This window comes from Piliocolobus tephrosceles, chromosome 17 (assembly GCF_002776525.5).
Source record: "Piliocolobus tephrosceles isolate RC106 chromosome 17, ASM277652v3, whole genome shotgun sequence".
In the NCBI taxonomy this organism is placed as follows: domain Eukaryota; kingdom Metazoa; phylum Chordata; class Mammalia; order Primates; family Cercopithecidae; genus Piliocolobus; species Piliocolobus tephrosceles.
The window spans coordinates 59,395,465-59,414,614 of NC_045450.1; the positions used below are offsets into that span (position 1 = coordinate 59,395,465).

At 51.3% G+C, this 19,150-nt stretch overlaps 1 protein-coding gene across 1 annotated transcript in view; it reads right to left on the minus strand.

Annotated features, from left to right (window-relative positions):
* The window catches only part of FA2H (fatty acid 2-hydroxylase), a 67,015-nt gene that overhangs the window by 4,012 nt on the left and 43,853 nt on the right, over window positions 1-19,150 (minus strand). The window contains exons 3-6 of the mRNA XM_023202450.1: window positions 12,590-12,732; window positions 11,563-11,669; window positions 4,349-4,521; window positions 1,773-2,025 (exon numbers count right to left, since the gene is read on the minus strand). Of these exons, the coding sequence (XP_023058218.1) occupies window positions 1,773-2,025; window positions 4,349-4,521; window positions 11,563-11,669; window positions 12,590-12,732 (676 nt within the window). The remainder of the gene's footprint in view (window positions 1-1,772; window positions 2,026-4,348; window positions 4,522-11,562; window positions 11,670-12,589; window positions 12,733-19,150) is intronic.

A 19,150-nucleotide genomic window follows, 5' to 3' on the forward strand; every position in this document is an offset into this window, starting at 1 on the left:
GCAAGCTCTGCCTCCTGGGTTTATGCCATTCTCCTGCCTCAGCCTCCTGAGTAGCTGGGACTACAGGCGCCCGCCACCTCGCCCGGCTAGTTTTTTGTATTTTTTTTGGTAGAGATGGGGTTTCACCGTGTTAGCCAGGATGGTCTCGATCTCCTGACTTTGTGATCCGCCCGTCTCGGCCTCCCAAAGTGCTGGGATTACAGGCTTGAGCCACCGCGCCCGGCCTATTTATTTATTTTTGAGACAGAATTTCGCTCTTGTTGCCCAGGCTGGAGTGCAGTGGCATGATCTTGGCTGACTGCAACCTCCGCCTCCTGGGTCCAAGAGATTCTCCTTCCTCAGCCTCCTGACTATCTGGGATTACAGGTGCACACCACCACATCCAGCTAATTTTTTGTATTTTTAGTAGAGAGGGGGTTTCCCCATGTTGGCCAGGCTGGTCCTGAACTCCTGACCTCAGGTGATCCGCCCACCTCGGCCTCCTAAAGTGTGTTACTGGACAATTTTTAAGCATGTTTGGAGCAACTTACCTATGTGAACTACTGTTTGCAAATTTATAAAATCTAGATATGGATCTAGTATTTCCAATGAAACTTTAGTATCTGAATTGATACGGATCTAGTATTTCCAGTGAAACTTTAGCATCTGAATTGAGATATGCTGTAAGTGCAAAATACACCTTAGATTTCAAAGACATAGTATAAGAGTTGCTAATGACTTTTTTTAAAAAAGAGACTTTACAAAAAGGGTCTCGCTCTGTCACCTAGGCTGGGGTGTGGTGGCAAAATCATAGCTCATTGCTGCCTCAAACTCCTGGGCTCAAATGATCCTCTTGCGTCAGCCTTCTAGGCAGCTGAGATTACAGGTGCACATCATCACACCCGGATAATTAAAAACTGTTTAGGTAGAGACAAGGTCTTGCTGTGTTTCCCAGACTGGTCTGGAACTCCTGGCTTCAAGCAATCCCCTGCCTCAGCCTCCAGTAGTGCTGGGATTATAGGCCTGAGCCACTGTGCCCAGCCATTGATGATTTTTTAATGTTGATTACATGTTGAAATAATAATTTGCTTATATTGGGTTAAGTAAATGTTATTAAAATTCTTTTCATCTGTTTATTTTCATGTCTTAGTGTGGCCACTAGAAAATTTAAAATCACTTATGTGGCCCACATAATATTTCAATGGAAATTGCTGGAGCCCTCCCACTGCCTATGTGATCCTCCATCACCTTGATTTATTTTCTTCTTCTTTTTTTTTTTTAAGACAGAGCCTTGCTCTGTCACCCAGCCTGGAGCGCAGTGGTGCAATCTTAGCTCACTGTAGCCTCTGCCTCCTGGATTCAAGCTATTCTCATGCCTCAGCTTCCCAAGTAGCTGAGATTACAGGTGGGCACCACCACACCCCGCTAATTTTCGTATTTTTAGTGGAGACAGGTTTCACCATGTTGGCCAGGCTGGTCCCAAACTCCTGATCTCAAGTGACCCACCTGCCTCAGCCTCCCAATCCCCTTGGCTGGGATTACAGGTGTGAGCCACCGCGCCCGGCCTCTTTATTTTCTTTATGGCATTTATCTCAGTTCGAAATCTTTGCCATTTATTGATATCCTGGCCTGTCTCTGCACAGCTGTCTGCACCAGGGAAGAGGGTAGAGGGAACCCTCTGTAAATGCCCAGTACACGGAACGGTGCCTCGCCGTTCCCAGGAGCTCAATGGTAGTTGGCAAATAAATCAATGAACACACATAGGCAACTGGGAAACCCAGGCCTGTCCTCACCTGACTTCTGATGTGCAAAGTGATGCTTGACGTGGTGGGCCTTCAGGTTGTACAGGTACGAGCCCCTGTGCGGCGAGCCAAAGTGCAGGTAGTAATGGGTCATGTCGTAGAGGACATAGCCCAGGAGGCCCCCCGCAAACACAGTGCCCCCCACCGCCTCGGGCAGGATGAGCTGCAGGCACAAGTAGAAGACGCCGATCACCAGGGAGGCTGGCACAGGGGGGAAGACCAGGCGGGAGCCGTCGAAGGGTGCCTGCAGATGGAGAGGCTTGGGCGTCAGGAGGCAGCCAGGGGCCTTGGCAGCTGGCCAAGCTCGGGCCGCTCCCTGCAGAGGACAGGGACAGAGCGGCCCAGACATTCCACTGCATAGGCTTGGCACTTTTGGTGGCTTTGGGGAGGGCGGGCCACCACGTCTGGAAGATGTGGTGAGATTGTCTTACTCCCCATTTGCGAGCCAGGAAGGGACCTGGCAGATTGCAGAGGAACATGGGATGGGCAGGATGGGCGGGGTGTGCTGGCAGCTCAGCACCCATCTCATGCTCTAGAGGCCACTGTGACTCTGGAATTTGTCAGGTGCTAGACAGGTATCCCATGCCTAAATGCCATGCCCCTGGCTAGAGGGGCATTCTGGAGAAGGCACCTAGACTGAGGCCTGATGTTGTCCGGGTGAGCAAGGCACTGAGGGCGGCTGAGGTTAATGCAGCCTCTGCGGTGGGATGACCCTGAAGTGTCACTAGAGGTGTCCTCCCCACCCCCATGTCCAAACAGGAGGCCTTTTTGTTCCAAGGGGGTGTCACCACAGCGAACCAGCGAACACTGCTTTACCATGGCCCTTGAGCTTCAGAAGCCGAGGGCCTGGCGTAGAGGTGAGATCTTAGCTATGGCTTGGTCAGGATTCTGAGAAGAGAATCCTGCAGCCTCTCTGGGCTGGAGGAGAGAGAGAGAAAGCAGGTGACAGCGACAGTGAGATGCTGGTGTGGGCCTCCCTCCCTTCAGACCCAGAACAACAGGACTGGAAAACCAGCTCTCAGGAAAAGGAGGAAGGGAGAGAGCTGGGGAACGAGGAAGGGGGAAATAAAAGGAGGGAGGGAGAGCCCTGATTGGTAGTGTTTGCTAATTCCTGTGGTGTAAAAACTCCTGCCCTGGTGCTTTCAAGCGCCGAGGTGGCATCACTGGAACGGAAACAGGAAAGGATGTGCACAGGTGCTCTTGCGAGCTGACACGGACCAGCTCCAGGCCACAGCTGGATCAGGATCCTTAGATGGATAGGTTTGGGGATCTGAGAAACGTTCCAGATTGGATCCCACGTGGCTACAGGCCACACGATCTCCTCAGGTCCTCGTGGTGTGGCAGCAGGGGACTGGACAGACTGGGGTGGAAATGTCTCAGAAGAGCGAGCCTGAGACAGCCCCTGGGGCCCCAGAATAGCCTAAGCAGGTCCCCAGAAGGTTCTTGTGTCCCCTGTGGATGGGAAAGACAGCTGACGGGGCAGTGGATCTGAAAAGGCTTCACAAATGGGGCAAGGGACGCAGCAGAGATGCAGTGAGCTCTGGAGAGCAGAGGCCAGGTGAGGCTGGAGGACACAGGCCAGGCCCGGGCTGCGCTACCTCTGAGAGTACACCTGATGACTGGGCACCCACCCCGATTCTGGCCCCTAGGAAACCCCCTAGGATGCAGATCAACTCTGGGAAGGGCCGCGAGGACCACAGCCGACCACCCTGAGAACTCTCAGGTGGCCGATTAAACCTTGCATTGGCTCATCGAGATGAACCAGATTAAGTTGCTGCTGGGAAACCAAGATGAAACCCACGTTCAGTTTCAGCAACGTCAGGTTCTAAACTGGCGTCCTGAAAGTATCATATCTGCCGCATTTTCTGTGATTTACGCCCAGCAGAGACTAGAATGTGGAGACCAGCCGGGGAACAGCCTGGGACGGGCCAAGGAGAGCACAGTGCAGGGACAGAGAGGCAGTGTGGGGTACGGGGCAGGCAGCTTCCTTTGGGCAGACCTGTCTTCTAGGGCCAGCTCCTGGGACTGTCGTGGAGTCCTTGAAGGGCCTCAGGGGAAGGGTGATTGAGAGCGCAGACTCTGGAATCCCCAGAATGGGGTACGACATCCTGGCTGTGCCAAATGTGACCTGGAGCAAGTTCCTTAGTTCCCCTAGGCCTCAGTCTCCTGCTCTGTGGAACAGGGAGAACCATGGGACTGTTTTCAGGACAAACTCCAGGAGGACAAGGCTTTTTGTTGTTTTGTTCACTGATGTCTAGAACAGTGTCTTGCACACAGGAGGCACTCACTGGGCATTTGCTGAATGAATGAACGAATGAATGAGTTGTTTCGAGGATTAAAGGTGATGCATAAACAAGGTGCAGAGGGCCTGGGGTCCACACTGTCCCTGCCTGGCTCAGGTTCGGATGCCCAACCCAGCTGCCCCCGTGAATCACATCAAACGTCCTGTCGCTCCCAACCCACAGCCAGACTCCCAGGAGGCTCCGCAGCACCTGAAGCTGCCACCGGCTGCAGGGCCCCCTCGAGCTGCACATGCTAGTTCCGGGCGGGGACCCCACCCCACTCACCTTGTGGTGCTGGCCATGCATGACGAAGTGCAGCGTGATGAGGTAATAGCTGTCACTGGGGGGCTTCATGTGGAACAGGAAGCGGTGGATGAGGTACTCGACGAGGCTCCAGAGGAATATCCCCAGCATGAAGAGCCCAGGGAACACGGACTTGGGCACTGCCAGCGCGTACTCTGCAGGGTGGCGGGGAGAGCGAGGTGAGGAGCGGTGCACAGCAGCCCGGTAGCTCCACGTGTCCCCACCTCACCATCCCCATCAGCTTGGGAGCTGCTGCTCTCTCCTGGACAGCTACGGGGCCAGGCCATACTGCTGGGGCCCTTGGGTCAAAATGGGAAGGAGGCTGCAGGGCTCTGGTCTGGGTCTGGGAGTCCTTTACAGGAGTGATGGGCCACTGGTTAGAGGCCTGATGTCCTCTTTACAGAGGCTGTGGGAGGAGTGGCTGTGGCTGGGCCTTTACCTGGAAGGGTGACCTTGCCCCAAGGACATTAGAGACGACAATCCTGAGCCAGGGCGTTGTTATTATTATTTTGAGACAAGGTATCTCTCTGCCTCCCAGGTTGGAAGACTGGAGTGCTGGAGCACAGTGGTATGACTGCAGCTTACTGCAGCCTCCCCTTCCTAGGCTCAAGCGATCCTTCCACTTCAGCCTCTCAAGTACCTGGGATCACAGGTGCATGCCACTGCACCCAGCTAATTTTCAATTTAATTTATTTTTTATATTTTTTGTAGAGACAACATCTTGCTATGTTGCCCAGGCTGGTCTCAAACTCCTGGACTCAAACAATTCTCTCGCCTTGGCCTCCCAAAGTGCTGAGATAAAAGGAGTGAGCCACTGTGCCCGGCCTTCAGGGTGTTCATGATGGAAAGTGTAAACCACCAGGGACTGTGGGGCAGGAAGGACAAGAAAAAACAAGCACTGAGATCTCAACAGACAAGACCTGAAATCATAGCACAGGAGGAAGATGTGAAAACACTGAAGATGATCAGCCTGGGTGGAGAGAAGACTGAAGACAGGGCACCATCTTTAAGCACAAGTTTCCCACCACCCTCTGGAGATAGCCTGCAGTCCTAGCAGCTTTCAGCTCTTTCCTCCACCTCATTCATTCTTTGACCTTATGGAGATTTCAGCTCTCGTTCCTGTTTTCTCCATATTCAAGCTCATCCTTTTTTTTTTTTGAGATAGAGTCTTGCTCTGTTGCCTAGGCTGGAGTGCAGTGGTGTGATCTGAGCTCACTGCAACTTCCATCTCCCAGGTTCAAGCGATTCTCCTGCCTCCGCCTCCCGAGTAGCTGGGATTACAGGTGTGTGCCACCACACCTGGCTAATTTTTATATTTTTAGTAGAGATTGGGTTTCACCATGTTGTCCAGGCTGGTCTTGAACTCCTGACCCCAAGGGATCTGCCCACTTTAGCCTCCCAAATTGCTGGGATTACAGACGTGAGCCACTGTGTCTGGCCCATCCTTATCCTCTTAGCTTTCTTTTCTCCACAAACCATAGCTTTGGCCATATCTTCTCTCTTCTTAAATAACAGCTTTATCGAAATCTAATTCACATCCATATAATTCATCCAAATAAAATATATAAATCAGTGCTTTTTAGTACATTCAGAGTTGTTAAACCATCACTCCAGTCAATTTTACAACATTTTTATCACTTCCCCCCAAACTCCTGTACCCATTAGCAGCCACTCTCCTTTTCTCTCAGACCCTCCCAACCCTAGGAAGCCACAGGTCTACTTTCTCTTTGTTGGATTTGCCTATTCTGGACATTTCACATCAATTGAATTATATGATGTATGGTCTTTTATGACTGGCTTCTCCGTCCAAATATATTCAAGGTTCACCCATGTTGTAGCATGTATTAGAACTCCATTCCTTTTTAAGGCTGAATGATATTCAAAATGTATTTGTCCATCCATTAGTGGAGGGACACCTGGGCTGTTGGTAGCTCTTGGCAATGGTGAATAGTGCTGCTATGCACATTCGTGTAGAAGTTTCGGTGTGAAAAGATGTTGTCCTTTCTCTTGGGTACAAGCCCAGGAGTGGTACTGTTGAGTTGTATCATAACTCTATGTTTAACCTTTTGAGGAACAGCCAGACTGTTTTCCAAAGCTAGCCATTCTCTCCTTTTCTTTCTTTGTGAGGCAGAGTTTCGCTCTTGTCACCCAGGCTGAAGTGCAATGGCACGATCTCAGCTCACTGCAACTTCCGCCTCCAGGTTCAAGTGATTCTCCTGCCTCAGCCTCCCGGGTAGCTGGGATTATAGGCACCCACTACCATGTCCAGCTAATTTTTGTATTTTTAGTAGAGACGGGGTTTTACCATGTTGGTCACGCTGGTCTCGAACTCCTGACCTCAAGTGATCCACCCATCTCGGCCTCCCAGAATGCTGGGATTACAGGTGTGAGCCACGACACTCGGCCTACTCATTCTCTTTTAACCCCTACTCCATCTCCCTCACCTGCGCCCATGAACCCTCACCCCTGGGTCAGCACGGGAACCGTTCTCTGTACCCATACCCAAGCTGCTGAGCACGGAGAGTCACACGGCTGTGGGTCTGGCACCTTTGACCTCTATAAGACCCTAGACCCAGCCTGATGGATGATCCCTGTACATCTTCAAGTTCAGCTCCCTCCCCACTGCCCTTGGATATTCTCTACTCCCCTTTACCGCCTCTCCTTCCATCCAGCCTCCTACTTCACAGAGAAGAGAGGCCCTGGGGTTGGGGATGAACTATCCCCTCCACATACTGCCCCCAACTTCCAAGCACACCACATTCTGCCGGTACCCTGGCGCATCCTCCTTGCTTCTCTGGGCAGAGGCGTGCACCGGCACGCGGGCGCTGGATGCTCAGAGCAACAATAACAGCAGATGTGTCCTCACTGATTCTTGTGTGCCAGGCACCCTTCAAGGGTGTTCCATGGATTACTTCCTATTTCATCTCACCACAGCCTTACAAGGGAAGCCCTGCACTGCCTGCATGAGTGAGGACGTGGAGACCCAAAGTCCATGACTTGCCAGACTCCCCCTGTTCGGCGGTGAAAAGCCCTCAGCTGCCTCCTCCCATCCTTCCTCCCAAGGGACTGCTCTGGGCTCCTTCAGTCTCTCCTTTTCTCCTGGCTCTTCTGCTCCATCTTTCTGAGCGAGGCAAGACTCTCCCATCATGGACTCAGCCCCTTCTTCATCAAGGCTCCGAAAAAGCCAGGCTAGGCTGAATATGGGGGCTCATGTCTGTAATCCCAGCACTTTGAGAGGCTGAGGTGGGAGGATCGTTTGAGCCCAGGAGTTTGAGGCTGACCTGGGCAACACAGTGAGACCCTGCCTCAACAAAAAGTAAAAAAATTAGCTGCGAGTGGTGGCTCATGCCTGTAGTCCCAGCTACTGAGGAGGCTGAGGCAGGGGGATCACTTGAGCCCAGTAGTTCAAGCCTGCAGTGAGCTGTGATTGCACCACTGCACTCCAGCCTGGATGACAGAGCAAGACCATGTCTCAAAAAGAAAAAAGAAAAAAAAGGTAGTTTGGACTCATGGCTCCACTTTGCCACTTCCCATCGGCTTGTCAAGTCCTTAAAAAAAAAAAAAAAAAAAATCTGTCTTCTGGGCCAGGTGCAGTGGCTCATGCCTGTAATTGTAGCACTTTGGAAGGCCGAGGTGGGCGGATCAGCTGAGGCCGGGAGTTCGGGACCAGCCTGACCAACATGGTGACACCCCCGTCCCTAAAAATACAAAAATTAGCTGGGCATGGTGGCACATGCCTGTAATCCCAGCTTCCCGGGAGGCTGAGGCAGGAGAATCACTTGAACCCGGGAGGCAGAGGTTGCGGTGAGCCAAGATTGTGCCATTGCACTCCAGCATGGGCAATAAGAGTGAAACTCCATCTCAAAAAAAAAAAAAATCTGTCTTCTGCCCCAAACCACCAGAACTTCAAAGGCTATTCATGATGTCTTTCTTGCCAAATCTAAGGAATTTTTTTAGTCCACCTCTAACCTAGCTGTGGCATATGACATTAACACTACTCTCTTCTTCAATCTGCAACTGCCTAGGCACTTAACCTAAGGCTTATGAATATCTAAGGGTCCTAAGTTGGATTACAGGGTGTCTGTGAACTTGCTGACATATCAAATTGTACATCTATGGGCATTTTTTCTCTGTAGTGTGTCCACAGTTTCTCAAATTCTCCAAAGATCTGGGAGCAATAAGGTCGGAATCCATAGCTCCATCTTCTGCCTGCTGCCACACTTGGCTTTTCTCCTCTTCTCTGGATCCTCCTGCTCAGGCTCCATCTTGGAAACTCTGCCTCTGTCCCCAGGGTCCAAGCCTGGACCCTCTGCCTCTCAGCTCAATCCCTTCCTCTCCCACGTGCTGATGACCGAAGCTCTACACCAACTCCACCCTGGGTGGCCACTCCCTACTGGACAGCCCCATGTGGTTGTCCATAGCCCCCACCTTGAACACCTCCCAAATGAGGCCAACCATCTTCCTCCTTCTTCCTGCCCACCTCCTCTTGGGTTTCCTTTCTGGGGGGCTGGGGTTACTGACATCCACACATTACCAAAGGAGTCAGGTTCAAGTGAGCCCTCTCCCACTGAGTCTTAGCTGGGCTGGGCTGGTTGGTGAGAGACCCTGCTTCCAGGGAAGCCCCGATACCTCTGGGGTCCTTCAGGTCACTTCGGTGAAGTGCAGAGAGCACAGGCATTAGATTTGCAGACCTGGATTCAAATCCTGGCTCGGCACCACCCAGGTGTTACAGTTTTCTCAGGGAAACACCCTACCCATGTTGGAAGACTGTAGTTAGGACGGAGGTAATAGAATATCTGATTATATGATGAGTATGTATGTCGTATTATATAATAACATTAACATTATATTTTCTTTTTCTTTTTCTTTTTTATTTTTTTGAGACGGAATCTCACTCTGTCACCCAGGCTGGGATGCAGGGGCATGGTCTTGGTTCACTGCAACCTCTGCCTCCCGGGTTCAAACGATTCTCCCGCCTCAGCCTCCTGAGTAGCTGGGACTACAGGCACACGCCACCATCCCCAGCTAATTTTTGTATTTTTAGTAGAGACTGGGTTTCACCATGTTGGCCAGGCTTGTTTCAAACTCCTGACCTCAGGTGATCCACCCGCCTAGGTCTCCCAAAGTGCTGGGATTATAGGCGTGAGCCACCATGCCCAGCCTTTGCTCTCTTATTAGTAAGGAAAGGACTGGACGTACGGGAGCACTCTCTGGCACAGACTCAGGTCCTGGCCTCTGTCGGGCCCTGGACACCACCCCACCAGAGGCCTGCCTGCCCCTCCTCTCCGGGATGCTGCTCGCTCTAACATGCTCTCAGAAGCTGCTCTGGAGCCATCCTGAGTATGCAGCACTGCCCCCTCTCCCCTGTCCCCCCGGCTTTTGAAAGCATTTTCATGTGCGCATCTAGGAATGTCAGCCTTGAACTGGTGTCTCCGTTCAGCTTCCACTGCTTCTTGGCACCCTGACTCTTCTGTATTGATTCCAGTGTGTCCTTTGTCCAGCAGCTGCACTGGGACCCCGCCGAGTCTCTCCTTGCCTTGCTTTGTGGGCTCTTATTTTCTCTGCCTGCGGCTTGTGCCTTGCATGACAAGCTGGGGGCTGAGGGAGGCACGTGGAGACGTATCTCTCATGCCCCCATCCCTGGCATCGTGGTCACAGGCTTACTAACTAACCCTCTACACTGGACCTTTATAAGGCAGGCACATTTTAACTCTCTGCCGAGGCCGTGTGGCTGCCAGAGCCCTCAAATCATCCTCCCTGCCACACAGGAAAGTCCTCTCCTATAGGTCAAGCCTCTGCCCGCCCCCTCACCCCAGCATCACCCCTGTCTGCCCACCCGGCCGGAGCTGGTACTGAGTGGCATCTCTGGAGGAATCCGGCAGAGGGACCTGGGCCAAAGCTTCAGCGTCCCCTTCCCCCTCCGGCTGCCAGCCCTGGCGGCCCTGCCACTGTTTGTGATTGTTAGGGGAGTGTCGGGAGGACAGTGGGTGATTCAGCGAGCAGGACTTCTGAGCAACAAGCCCTGTGCTGTGCCTAAGCTATTCAGCGTGGGCAGAACAGGACAACCATGGCTCGAGAGATGCCTGCAGTAACCCTCGGTGACCAGGGGCAGCTCTGGGCTGGATCTGGGGGAACTTCCTGCAACTTGCTCAGCCCTGACTCATCCTGGCTCAGGTAGATAAATGAAGATCCTGGTGCCGTGACCATGGCCCCTCTCATCTCAACCATTCAGGCACTTGACTTGCGGACAGCGGGGAAAAGAGGTCCCCCTGGCAGAGTGAGGGCAGCTCAGGAAGCTCAGAGCCAGGACAGACAGACCACAGGGCAGGTGGCATGTGCCTGGAGGCCCAAGGTAGGCAAGGCGCTTGCTGGGCTGGCTGTCCCAGCGGCCATACCTAAACCCACAGTCATCCTGAAAGACCCAGTCTCATAGGCTCTTTAGACACTGCCCCATATTAGCACCTCTTTTCATCCTCTGAATCCAGCTAGAAGCTGGGGTGCACCTGGTATCCACATCCTAGCCACATGACCTTCAACTACTCCCTTGATATATCTGAGGCTCCATTTCCTCAGCTCTAAAAGGGGATAATGACAGGACCCTTCTTATGGGGCTGCTGGGAGGGATCAATGAGGCAGTCCTGGAAGAGCACATGGCCCTGCACATGGCAAGTGTCCCATAGAGGTTAGTGGGCTGTTACTCCCAGTCTGGGGGTCCGCTGCCTGAACCTTTGCCTTGGACACACTCTAGGACACTGTCAGATCTTTCTCTCCCAAGTTCTCTGCTAATCTGTGCTCGGTTCACAGGCCAGTCTGAGTCTAGCTCTCAGCTGTGCCACCTGACGAAGTGATTTCATTTAGTTTCTTAGCAAAGAATTCCAGATCATGCATTTTTTGGTGTGACACTCAATGAGAAGCACTCTCTATCTCCCTCTTTTTTTTTTTTTTTATTGCTATGCCACCTGATGATTCCATTTAGTTTTTGCTGATGTGTTGTTGGGTTTTGTATCCATTTGGGGGTAGATGGGAGTCTGACAAAATTCTTCTTTGGAAGACTATTTCTACAGAGAGGCTTCACCAAAAAATGTCTGTGATGTGGTTTGGGGTTCTACGCTCTCAGAAACTCTGGGCCAGGGAAAGCACTGAGGTCTCCTTCCTCTAGGATCCTCAAGGCAAGTCAGAAAACAACCTGGCATTACCTGTTGTAAATGATGTGAAGAGTCGGACGTTGCCCTGGGCAAAGGTTCGGTAGTAAGACCAGCTGAGGTACAGCACCAGGGGCACCCAGATGATGGGGACACTGTACCTGTAGGAAGGCCGTCAGGGTGAGAGAGATACACATACAGGAGCTTGACAGGGTCCAGCTTTCTTTTTTTTTTTTTGAGATGGAGTTTCGCTCTTATTGACCAGGCTGGAGTGCAATGGCATGATCTTGGCTCACTGCAACCTCTGCCTCCTGGATTCAAGTGATTCTCCTGTCTCAGCCTCCCAAGTAGCTGGGATTACAGGAATGTGCCACCATACCCAGCTAATTTTGTATTTTTAGTAGAGATGGGGTTTCACCATGTTGTCAGGCTGGTCTTGAACTCCAGACCTCAGGTGATCCACCCGCCTTGGCCTCCCAAAGTGATGGGATTACAGGCATGAGCCACTGTGCCCGGCAGGGTCCAGCTTTCTTAGAGAAACATAACTCAACTGAAGGGGGGACAAGATGACACCAAAGCATATGCAGAATGCCTGTGGAGACCTGGGGTCAAAGGGACACTGGTACAGGGAGTGGGGAAGAGAAAAGAGGAGAGAGGCTGTGAGTCCATCTGCCTCCTGCCTCTGAGATGAATTATTGGCAGAGAAGAACTGTGTTCCCAGCGCTACTGACTCTATGCAAATAGACAGACGCTGACCTCTTGTGGCGGAGGAGCTAATTGCAGGCAAAATTGTTTCCATGTGCACTGGGGGCAAGAAACTCCTCATGAGTCTGGAATAGACCAGGGGTGGCATTCAATGTAGTTTCTGGCTACATGTTGGGTTGTGACCCCCCCAGTGGGCAAAACCATGCATAATAATTCAGGGATGAATTATTCCCATCGTGTGTTCCTCCCTCCCTGAGAGCTTTACAGCATAGACCTGGGCTCTGGGGAGGGACCCAATTGCCCCTTCCCTTTTCATATCTGATTGGCACCGTCAGAAGAGAGGGGAAGCCTGCCACAGGCTCAGGGAAGAGCTCACCAGACAGTCTTAGAGAGGCCCTCAATGAGGTCTGAGTGGAAGAGGCGGATGGGCCTGGTCACCGGCTGGTGAACCCACTCATCGTACTTCTCTCCCAAGTGGCCCACCTGCCACAGGAGAGGCTTTCGCCAGTCCACCAGGTCCTGCAAGAGATGAAGCCAAGTGGACATTTGATATTCACGTCTTCCCATATTCATTCTCTAATTTCCTCGTTACAGCATCCCAATCCCCTGCTCCTAGCTCAGCTCATGTAATCTGCGTGGGACCACCCACCCTCCTGCTTCAGTGATCAAGAACTGACCAAGTTGCTCATCCCAGCCCCCAGCCACAGCAATAGGATCCAGTAAAGGTTTGCGACCTAAGCTGGTGTGATGAGGCATCAGACACTCCCTCTTTCTGTTGGACGTGCTAAATCGGCAGGGCATGAGCCTGGATTTACTAGCAGAGCCTGCCTGAAGACACCACCAGAACAGAAGATGGCCAAACCAAGAGCTAGAGAGACAGAATCCCAGTGATGATATCTGAGCATCCAGATTCAGCCACATCTGAAGTTTAAAGTCTTGCTCAGGACTCTTGAGGTACAGGAGGCAACACATTTTGTATCAGGAATGAAGTGGGCTCTTTTCCCAGGCTTTCTTCTTGGTGTTGGCCTGGGTAATTAATTCATTCAATCATTTATTCAGCAATTTATTTAATATTTTATATATATTTGTTTCTATGCTAGGTGCTGGGAAGAATCATCAGGAATGAAAGAGGCCAACCTTGTTTCATGGAGCTTAGTGCTTAGACTCTGAAGTCAGGCCTGAGTACAAATCCATTTGCCATTTACTGTGTGACTTTAGGAAAATCACTTAACCTCCTTGAGCCTCAGTTTCCCCAGCTATAAAATGGAAGTAATTGTTGGTTGCAGTAGCTCGTGCCTGTGAACTCTGCATTTTGGGAGACTGAGCCAGGATAACGGCTTGAGGCCAGTAGTTCGAGACCAGCCTGGGCAATATTTTGAGACTCCATCTCTACAAAAATAAAAAAATAATAACGGTACCTGCATTAAGTGCTCAGTGAGATGTGGCATGCCAAGTAAGCATAGTTTAGTGGAGACACAAAGCAGGCTGAGATTCAGAGGCACGATAGCTGGTACAAATGCCCAGGTCAGGGTAGGCGAGGAGGGTTTGCAGAGGACCTGGGGTTTGGGGTGGAGTTCAGCAACATGGAGGATTTGACAAGGGGGAGAGAGGAAGGGATGGCAGGGAGTGTGGGCACAGATGTAAAGTTGAATATGGTTGTGGCCTTTCTGGCACCTTAACAGTGCTCTGTGGGCAGCAGGAGGAAAGCTGCTGAAGGCTCAGAGGATGGAACACCCCGTACCACACCCAGGAGTTGCTTATTCTCCAGGCCTGCTGTCTCTACGGCAAGGATGTACACGTACCCCACCGGTACTCACAGGTTAATCCGCAGAGGCAGGGAGAAAATATTAACGGCCCTATTTCTATTTCTATTATTTCTATTTATTTGTGTTTGTAATATATTTATCTCTTTTTTCTTTTTCTTTCTTTTCTTTCCTTTTTTTTTTTTGAGACAGAGTCTTGCTCTGTCGCCAGGCTGGAGTGCAGTGGCATAATCTCAGCTCACTGCAACCTCCACCTCCCGCGTTCAAGTGATTCTCCTGCCTCAGCCTCCCGAGCAGCTGGGACTACAGGCATGTGCCACCACGCCTAGCTGATTTTTGTATTTTTAGTAGAGACGGGGTTTCATCATGTTGGCCAGGATGATCTCGATCTTTTTTTTTGAGATGGAGTCTTACTCTGTCGCCAGGCTGGAGTGCAGTGGCGCGATCTCAGCTCACTGCAACCTCTGCCTCCCGGGTTCAAGTGATTCCCCTGCCTCAGCCTCCCCAGTAGCTAGGATTACAGGCACATGCCACCTTACCCAGCTAATTTTTTGTATTTTAGTAGAGATAGGGTTTCACTATGTTGGCCAAGATAGTCTCGATCTCCTGACCCTCGTGATCCGACCGCCTTGGCCTCCCAAAGTGCTGGGATTACAGACGTGAGCCACTATGCCTGGCCTCTTTTTTGTTTTATTAAGAGGTGGATCTTGCTATGTTGCTCAGGCTGGACTTGAACTCCTGGGCTCAAGCGATCCTCCTGCCTCAGCCTCTTGGGTGCTTAGATTGTGTGTCACTACGCAGGCTTTTTCTCACCTTTACACGGCATTTGAATGTTTTCTAACACACAGAATATGAGAGTACATTAACACATACAAATACTTTAGAAATAATTTAAATGGACACATAATGGAGAGTGTGCGCAGAAAGTTTTACTCATAGGGATGCAAGCTCAGAAAAGTTTGCAGATTTCAGCTCCAGGCAAGGGGAAGCCCTTGGAGATTTCTGACAAGCCAGTGCTAGGTTAATCTGGACCGAATCCAGTAAAGAACAATGAACCTGGAGTGAGGGGAACACCATTAAAGCCTGGCTGTGCCTTTGGCCAGTTGTGAGATCCTGGACATGCATCTTTTCCTCTCGGGGCCCCTCAGTGCCCTCATCTGTGATGCTGGTGGGCCCCAATCCGCCACCCACAATCGGACTGAGGATGAGGGTGCCGCGGTGGATGCCAGGCCAATCTTCAGCACGGAGAGTCAGGCAGTCACTGCAGGTGGGAAGTGGGGGAACCATAAGCAGGGAGAGGAAGGGAGAGGAGCAAGGGCTGCACGTGGAAGAGCTTGCAGGCCTGGATGAAACAGCCATCAGTGATTCCAGAAACCCGCCTTCCCCTGACCCTGGCCGCAATCTCATCCTTGTACAGGCCTCTTCACCAAAGCCTGCAGCCCCAGCGGGTCTTCCAGGAACCGGCCCTCACATGCCCCCAGCTCCTCTGGAGGTGGAGCTAGTCTTGCCATCACAGCCTGGGAGCAGGGGTGTGGGGGTCCCGGGAGCAAGCAGGCAAGGCCACTGGGTTTCTCTCTGTGCCTGTCACCAGGATGAAAGGCCCAAAGAAAGCTGTGGCTTCTGCCATGTGAACTTGGCAGGTCCCAGGTACTGGCTGCCTTCCTGTGGCAGGGGTGGGGGTTGGGAGGTTCGCTTCCTGCTTCTCAGGCTGGAAGACAATCCAAGTCAGCCTGGAGCCATCTCACCCCGGCACTAACTAAATCAAGCAATCATCTAAACTGCACCTAGTCGCTGCTCCCTTCCTGACCCCAGTCTCCTTGATCTCAGCCCTTGAGTCTAGCAGCAAGTGGGGTCACTGGAAGTGTGCTGTCTCATTCCCTCCAGTCCTCTGCCCTAGGTCTCTAAACACACACACACACACCCTGCACCACCACAACCGCTACCACCACTACCAGGAAAAAGAACTGGAGGAACCAGCTGGTGGCTTTACACCTTATCTTGTGGCAGTCTGCAGAGCCCCACCTTAGAAGAAGTTGTGCCAGGGTCACGGTGAGAATGCGAGGCTTTGTCCCAGCTGCAGTAGCACTCAGAGCTAATCCCCATGGAGCCCTGCTTATGTGTCAAGCATGGTTCTAAACACCTGACACAGGTTCAGTCACTTGATCCTCGCCATACCCCTAACTAGGTGAGTATTCTAACTATTGTCATTTTGCAGATGGGGAAACCGAGGCTGAGTAATCTGCCTAAGGTTGCCCACTTATGTCTCCTTGATGAGTTGGCCCCTTTACCACTGGGAAAGAGCCATCTTGGTCCCTGGAAATACTCCTTGTCCTGAAGTCTGCTTGGGTAGTAATAGAATCACGTTGGTTTCCTGAAGCTTGGTGTGCACAGGATCCATGTTTTCCCATACTTTTCCTTTCAACCTGTGTATGCCTTTACATTTAAGGTGCATCTCTTGCAGACAGAATATAGTTGGATCTTCTTCTTTAATCTAGTCAGACAATCTCTCTCTGCCAATTTTTTTTTTTTTTTTGAGAAAGAGTTTCACTATTTTTGCCTAGGCCAAGATGGCAATGGTGCCATCTCGGCTCACTGCAACCTCCGCCTCCCGGGTTTAAGCAATTCTCCCTGCCTCAGCCTCCTAAGTATCTGGGATTACAGGTGCCTGCCACTACGTCCAGCTATTTTTTTCTTTTCTTTTCTTTTTTTTTTTTTTTGTATTTTTAGTAGAGATGGGATTTCACCGTGTTGGCCAGGATAGTCTTGAACTCCTGACCTCAGGTGATCCTACCTGCCTCGGCCTCCCAAAGCGCTGGGATTACAGGTGTGAGCCACCACACCTGGCCATCTCTGCCTTTTAATTGAAGCACTAAATCTATTTACATTTAATGTTGGCGTAGCTCTACTCTGGTTTTCTTTTCTCATTCTTTCCTTCTTTTTTTTTTTTTTTTTGAGACAGGGCTTGCTCTGTCACCCAGGCTGGAGTGCAGTGGCACGATCTTGGCTCACTACAGCCTTGAACTCTGGAGATCAAATATTCCTCCCGCCTCAGCCTTCCGAGTAGCTAGGATTACAGGTGGGCACCACCACACCTGGCTGCTATTTTCTATTTGTCTCCTCTGTTCTTCCTTTGTCTTGTTTGAATGAAATATTTTACAACATTCCATCCTATCGCCTCTATTGACCTTTCAGCTATGCTTTTGGTATTTTCCTTGCAGTTGTTGCTCTAAAGATAATAATATACATCTGTAACTTACGACCATCTCTCTCAAATGAATCCCCTGGTCCTTTCCTTTTCTGAGACAGGGACTTGCTCTGTTGCCCAAGTGAGAGTGCGGTGGCATGGCTATGGCTCATTGCAGCATCAACTTCCTAAGCTCAAGCGATCCTCCCACCTCAGCTTCCCGAGTAGCTGGGACTACACGCTCACACCACTATGCCCAGCTAATTTTTTTTTTTTTTAGAGACGAAGTATCACTCTGTTGCGTAGGCTGGTCTCGAACTCCTGGGCTCAAGGGCTCAATTGATCCTCCCGCCTCAGCCTCCCAAAATGCTGGGCTTATAAGCATGAGCCACTGTGCCTGGCCAGCGCCCCTGGTTTTTCTGTGTCCCACTTTTGCATGTTACACATGACAGAGCCTGCTATCCTGTGATTCACATGTGCACTTTACACAGACTGAGCCATCTTGAACTATGATCTTTTCCAGCTATAGTACAGGGATGTGGCCAGGGGGTCCCTCTCTCAGCCTAGCAATGGTTTGGGCAAATTTTAATCTATTGATCCATTTTGTCTTTATTTTGTGAAGCAAGTAGAAAATGGCATACGATTCTTTTTCTTTTTTTTTTTGAGATCGAGTCTCACTCTGTCACCCAGGCTGGAGTGCAGTGGCATGATCTCGGCTCACCGCAACCTCTGCTTCCCCGGTTGGTGATTCTCCTGCCTCAGCCTCCTGGGTAGCTGGGACTACAGGTGTGTACCACCACACCTGGCTAATTTTTTTTGTATTTTTAGTAGAGATGGGGTTTCACCATGTTGGCCAGTTTGGTCTTGAACTCCTGGCTTCAGGTGATCTTGCCTCGGCCTCCCAAAGTGCTGAGATTACAGATGTGAGCCACTGTGCCCAGCCGAAAATGGCATAGGATTCATACGTTGAATTCAGTTGAACCACAAGAACAAATGTCTAGGTAAGCTATAAGCAGGGACTTCAGCCTAGATCTCACACCTGGATGTACAGGAGACAGAACAAAAGCACAGAGCTGGTGTGGAAACCGGAACTAGACTGTGGAAGATGTGTTTACAGGTGTGGTGGGAACAGCCCCAGCACAGGGGTCTGTCATTTGATTGACTAGATTTCAGCTACTCCTTGGGTAGACACAAGCACTGCCACCTGCACACATGGTGGACTTGTGCTCGAGAGTCAGCCCCAAGCTGCGTCTTGCCTGTCTGGGGCCATGGAGGGCCTCACACCCGAGTTCTGTATCTAGTCTATGCTGTGTCTCCACAAGGAAGCCCTCCTGGGTGCCCAGGGAAGGTGCCCACTTCACTCTGGGGCTGAAGGACCACCCTGGAGGAATCCCAGGAAGGCCTCGCTCTCCCTTCTGTGAACACTCCCCTCAGTCATCAAAGGCCAACACCGATAGTTCTACGACTGGGGCCTCAGTCCCGCTATTCCAGGCGAAGCCCCATGAACCTTCCAGAGAAGCACAGATTCAGGCCCGCCAACCCCCGACCCAATTTATAGATGAGGATATTGAGGCCTGAGAGATCAAGTGACTCTTGAGATAGGATTGGTTGGGCCTGAAATGGAAGCCTCCCTCCCCCTTCCCCCAGCTTGTAGCAGCCTCCATACAGTTTCCCAAGAGCTGCGACTGGCCCCCTGTGCACTTGACCTTGATTTAGGCGGTACATGCACTGATAGGGTGTCCTTTCTTAATCGTCTTCCAGTCCTGAGCACTGAAGGAGAAAGGCTCAGCTGGGTGCTGAGAGGTTCGAGGCCTCTCACTTGCTGGTCGTTTTCAACATGGCAGCTGGCGGGATCTGGTTTTGAGAAGGGAGGACAACAGAAGATGACGGCTTGGGATCCAATGAGTTGGGAAGCGATGCAAGACACATTTCACTTCCTGCTCTGCCTGACCAAACAATGGCCTTAGCTCATCGTCGTGGGGGTGGGCAG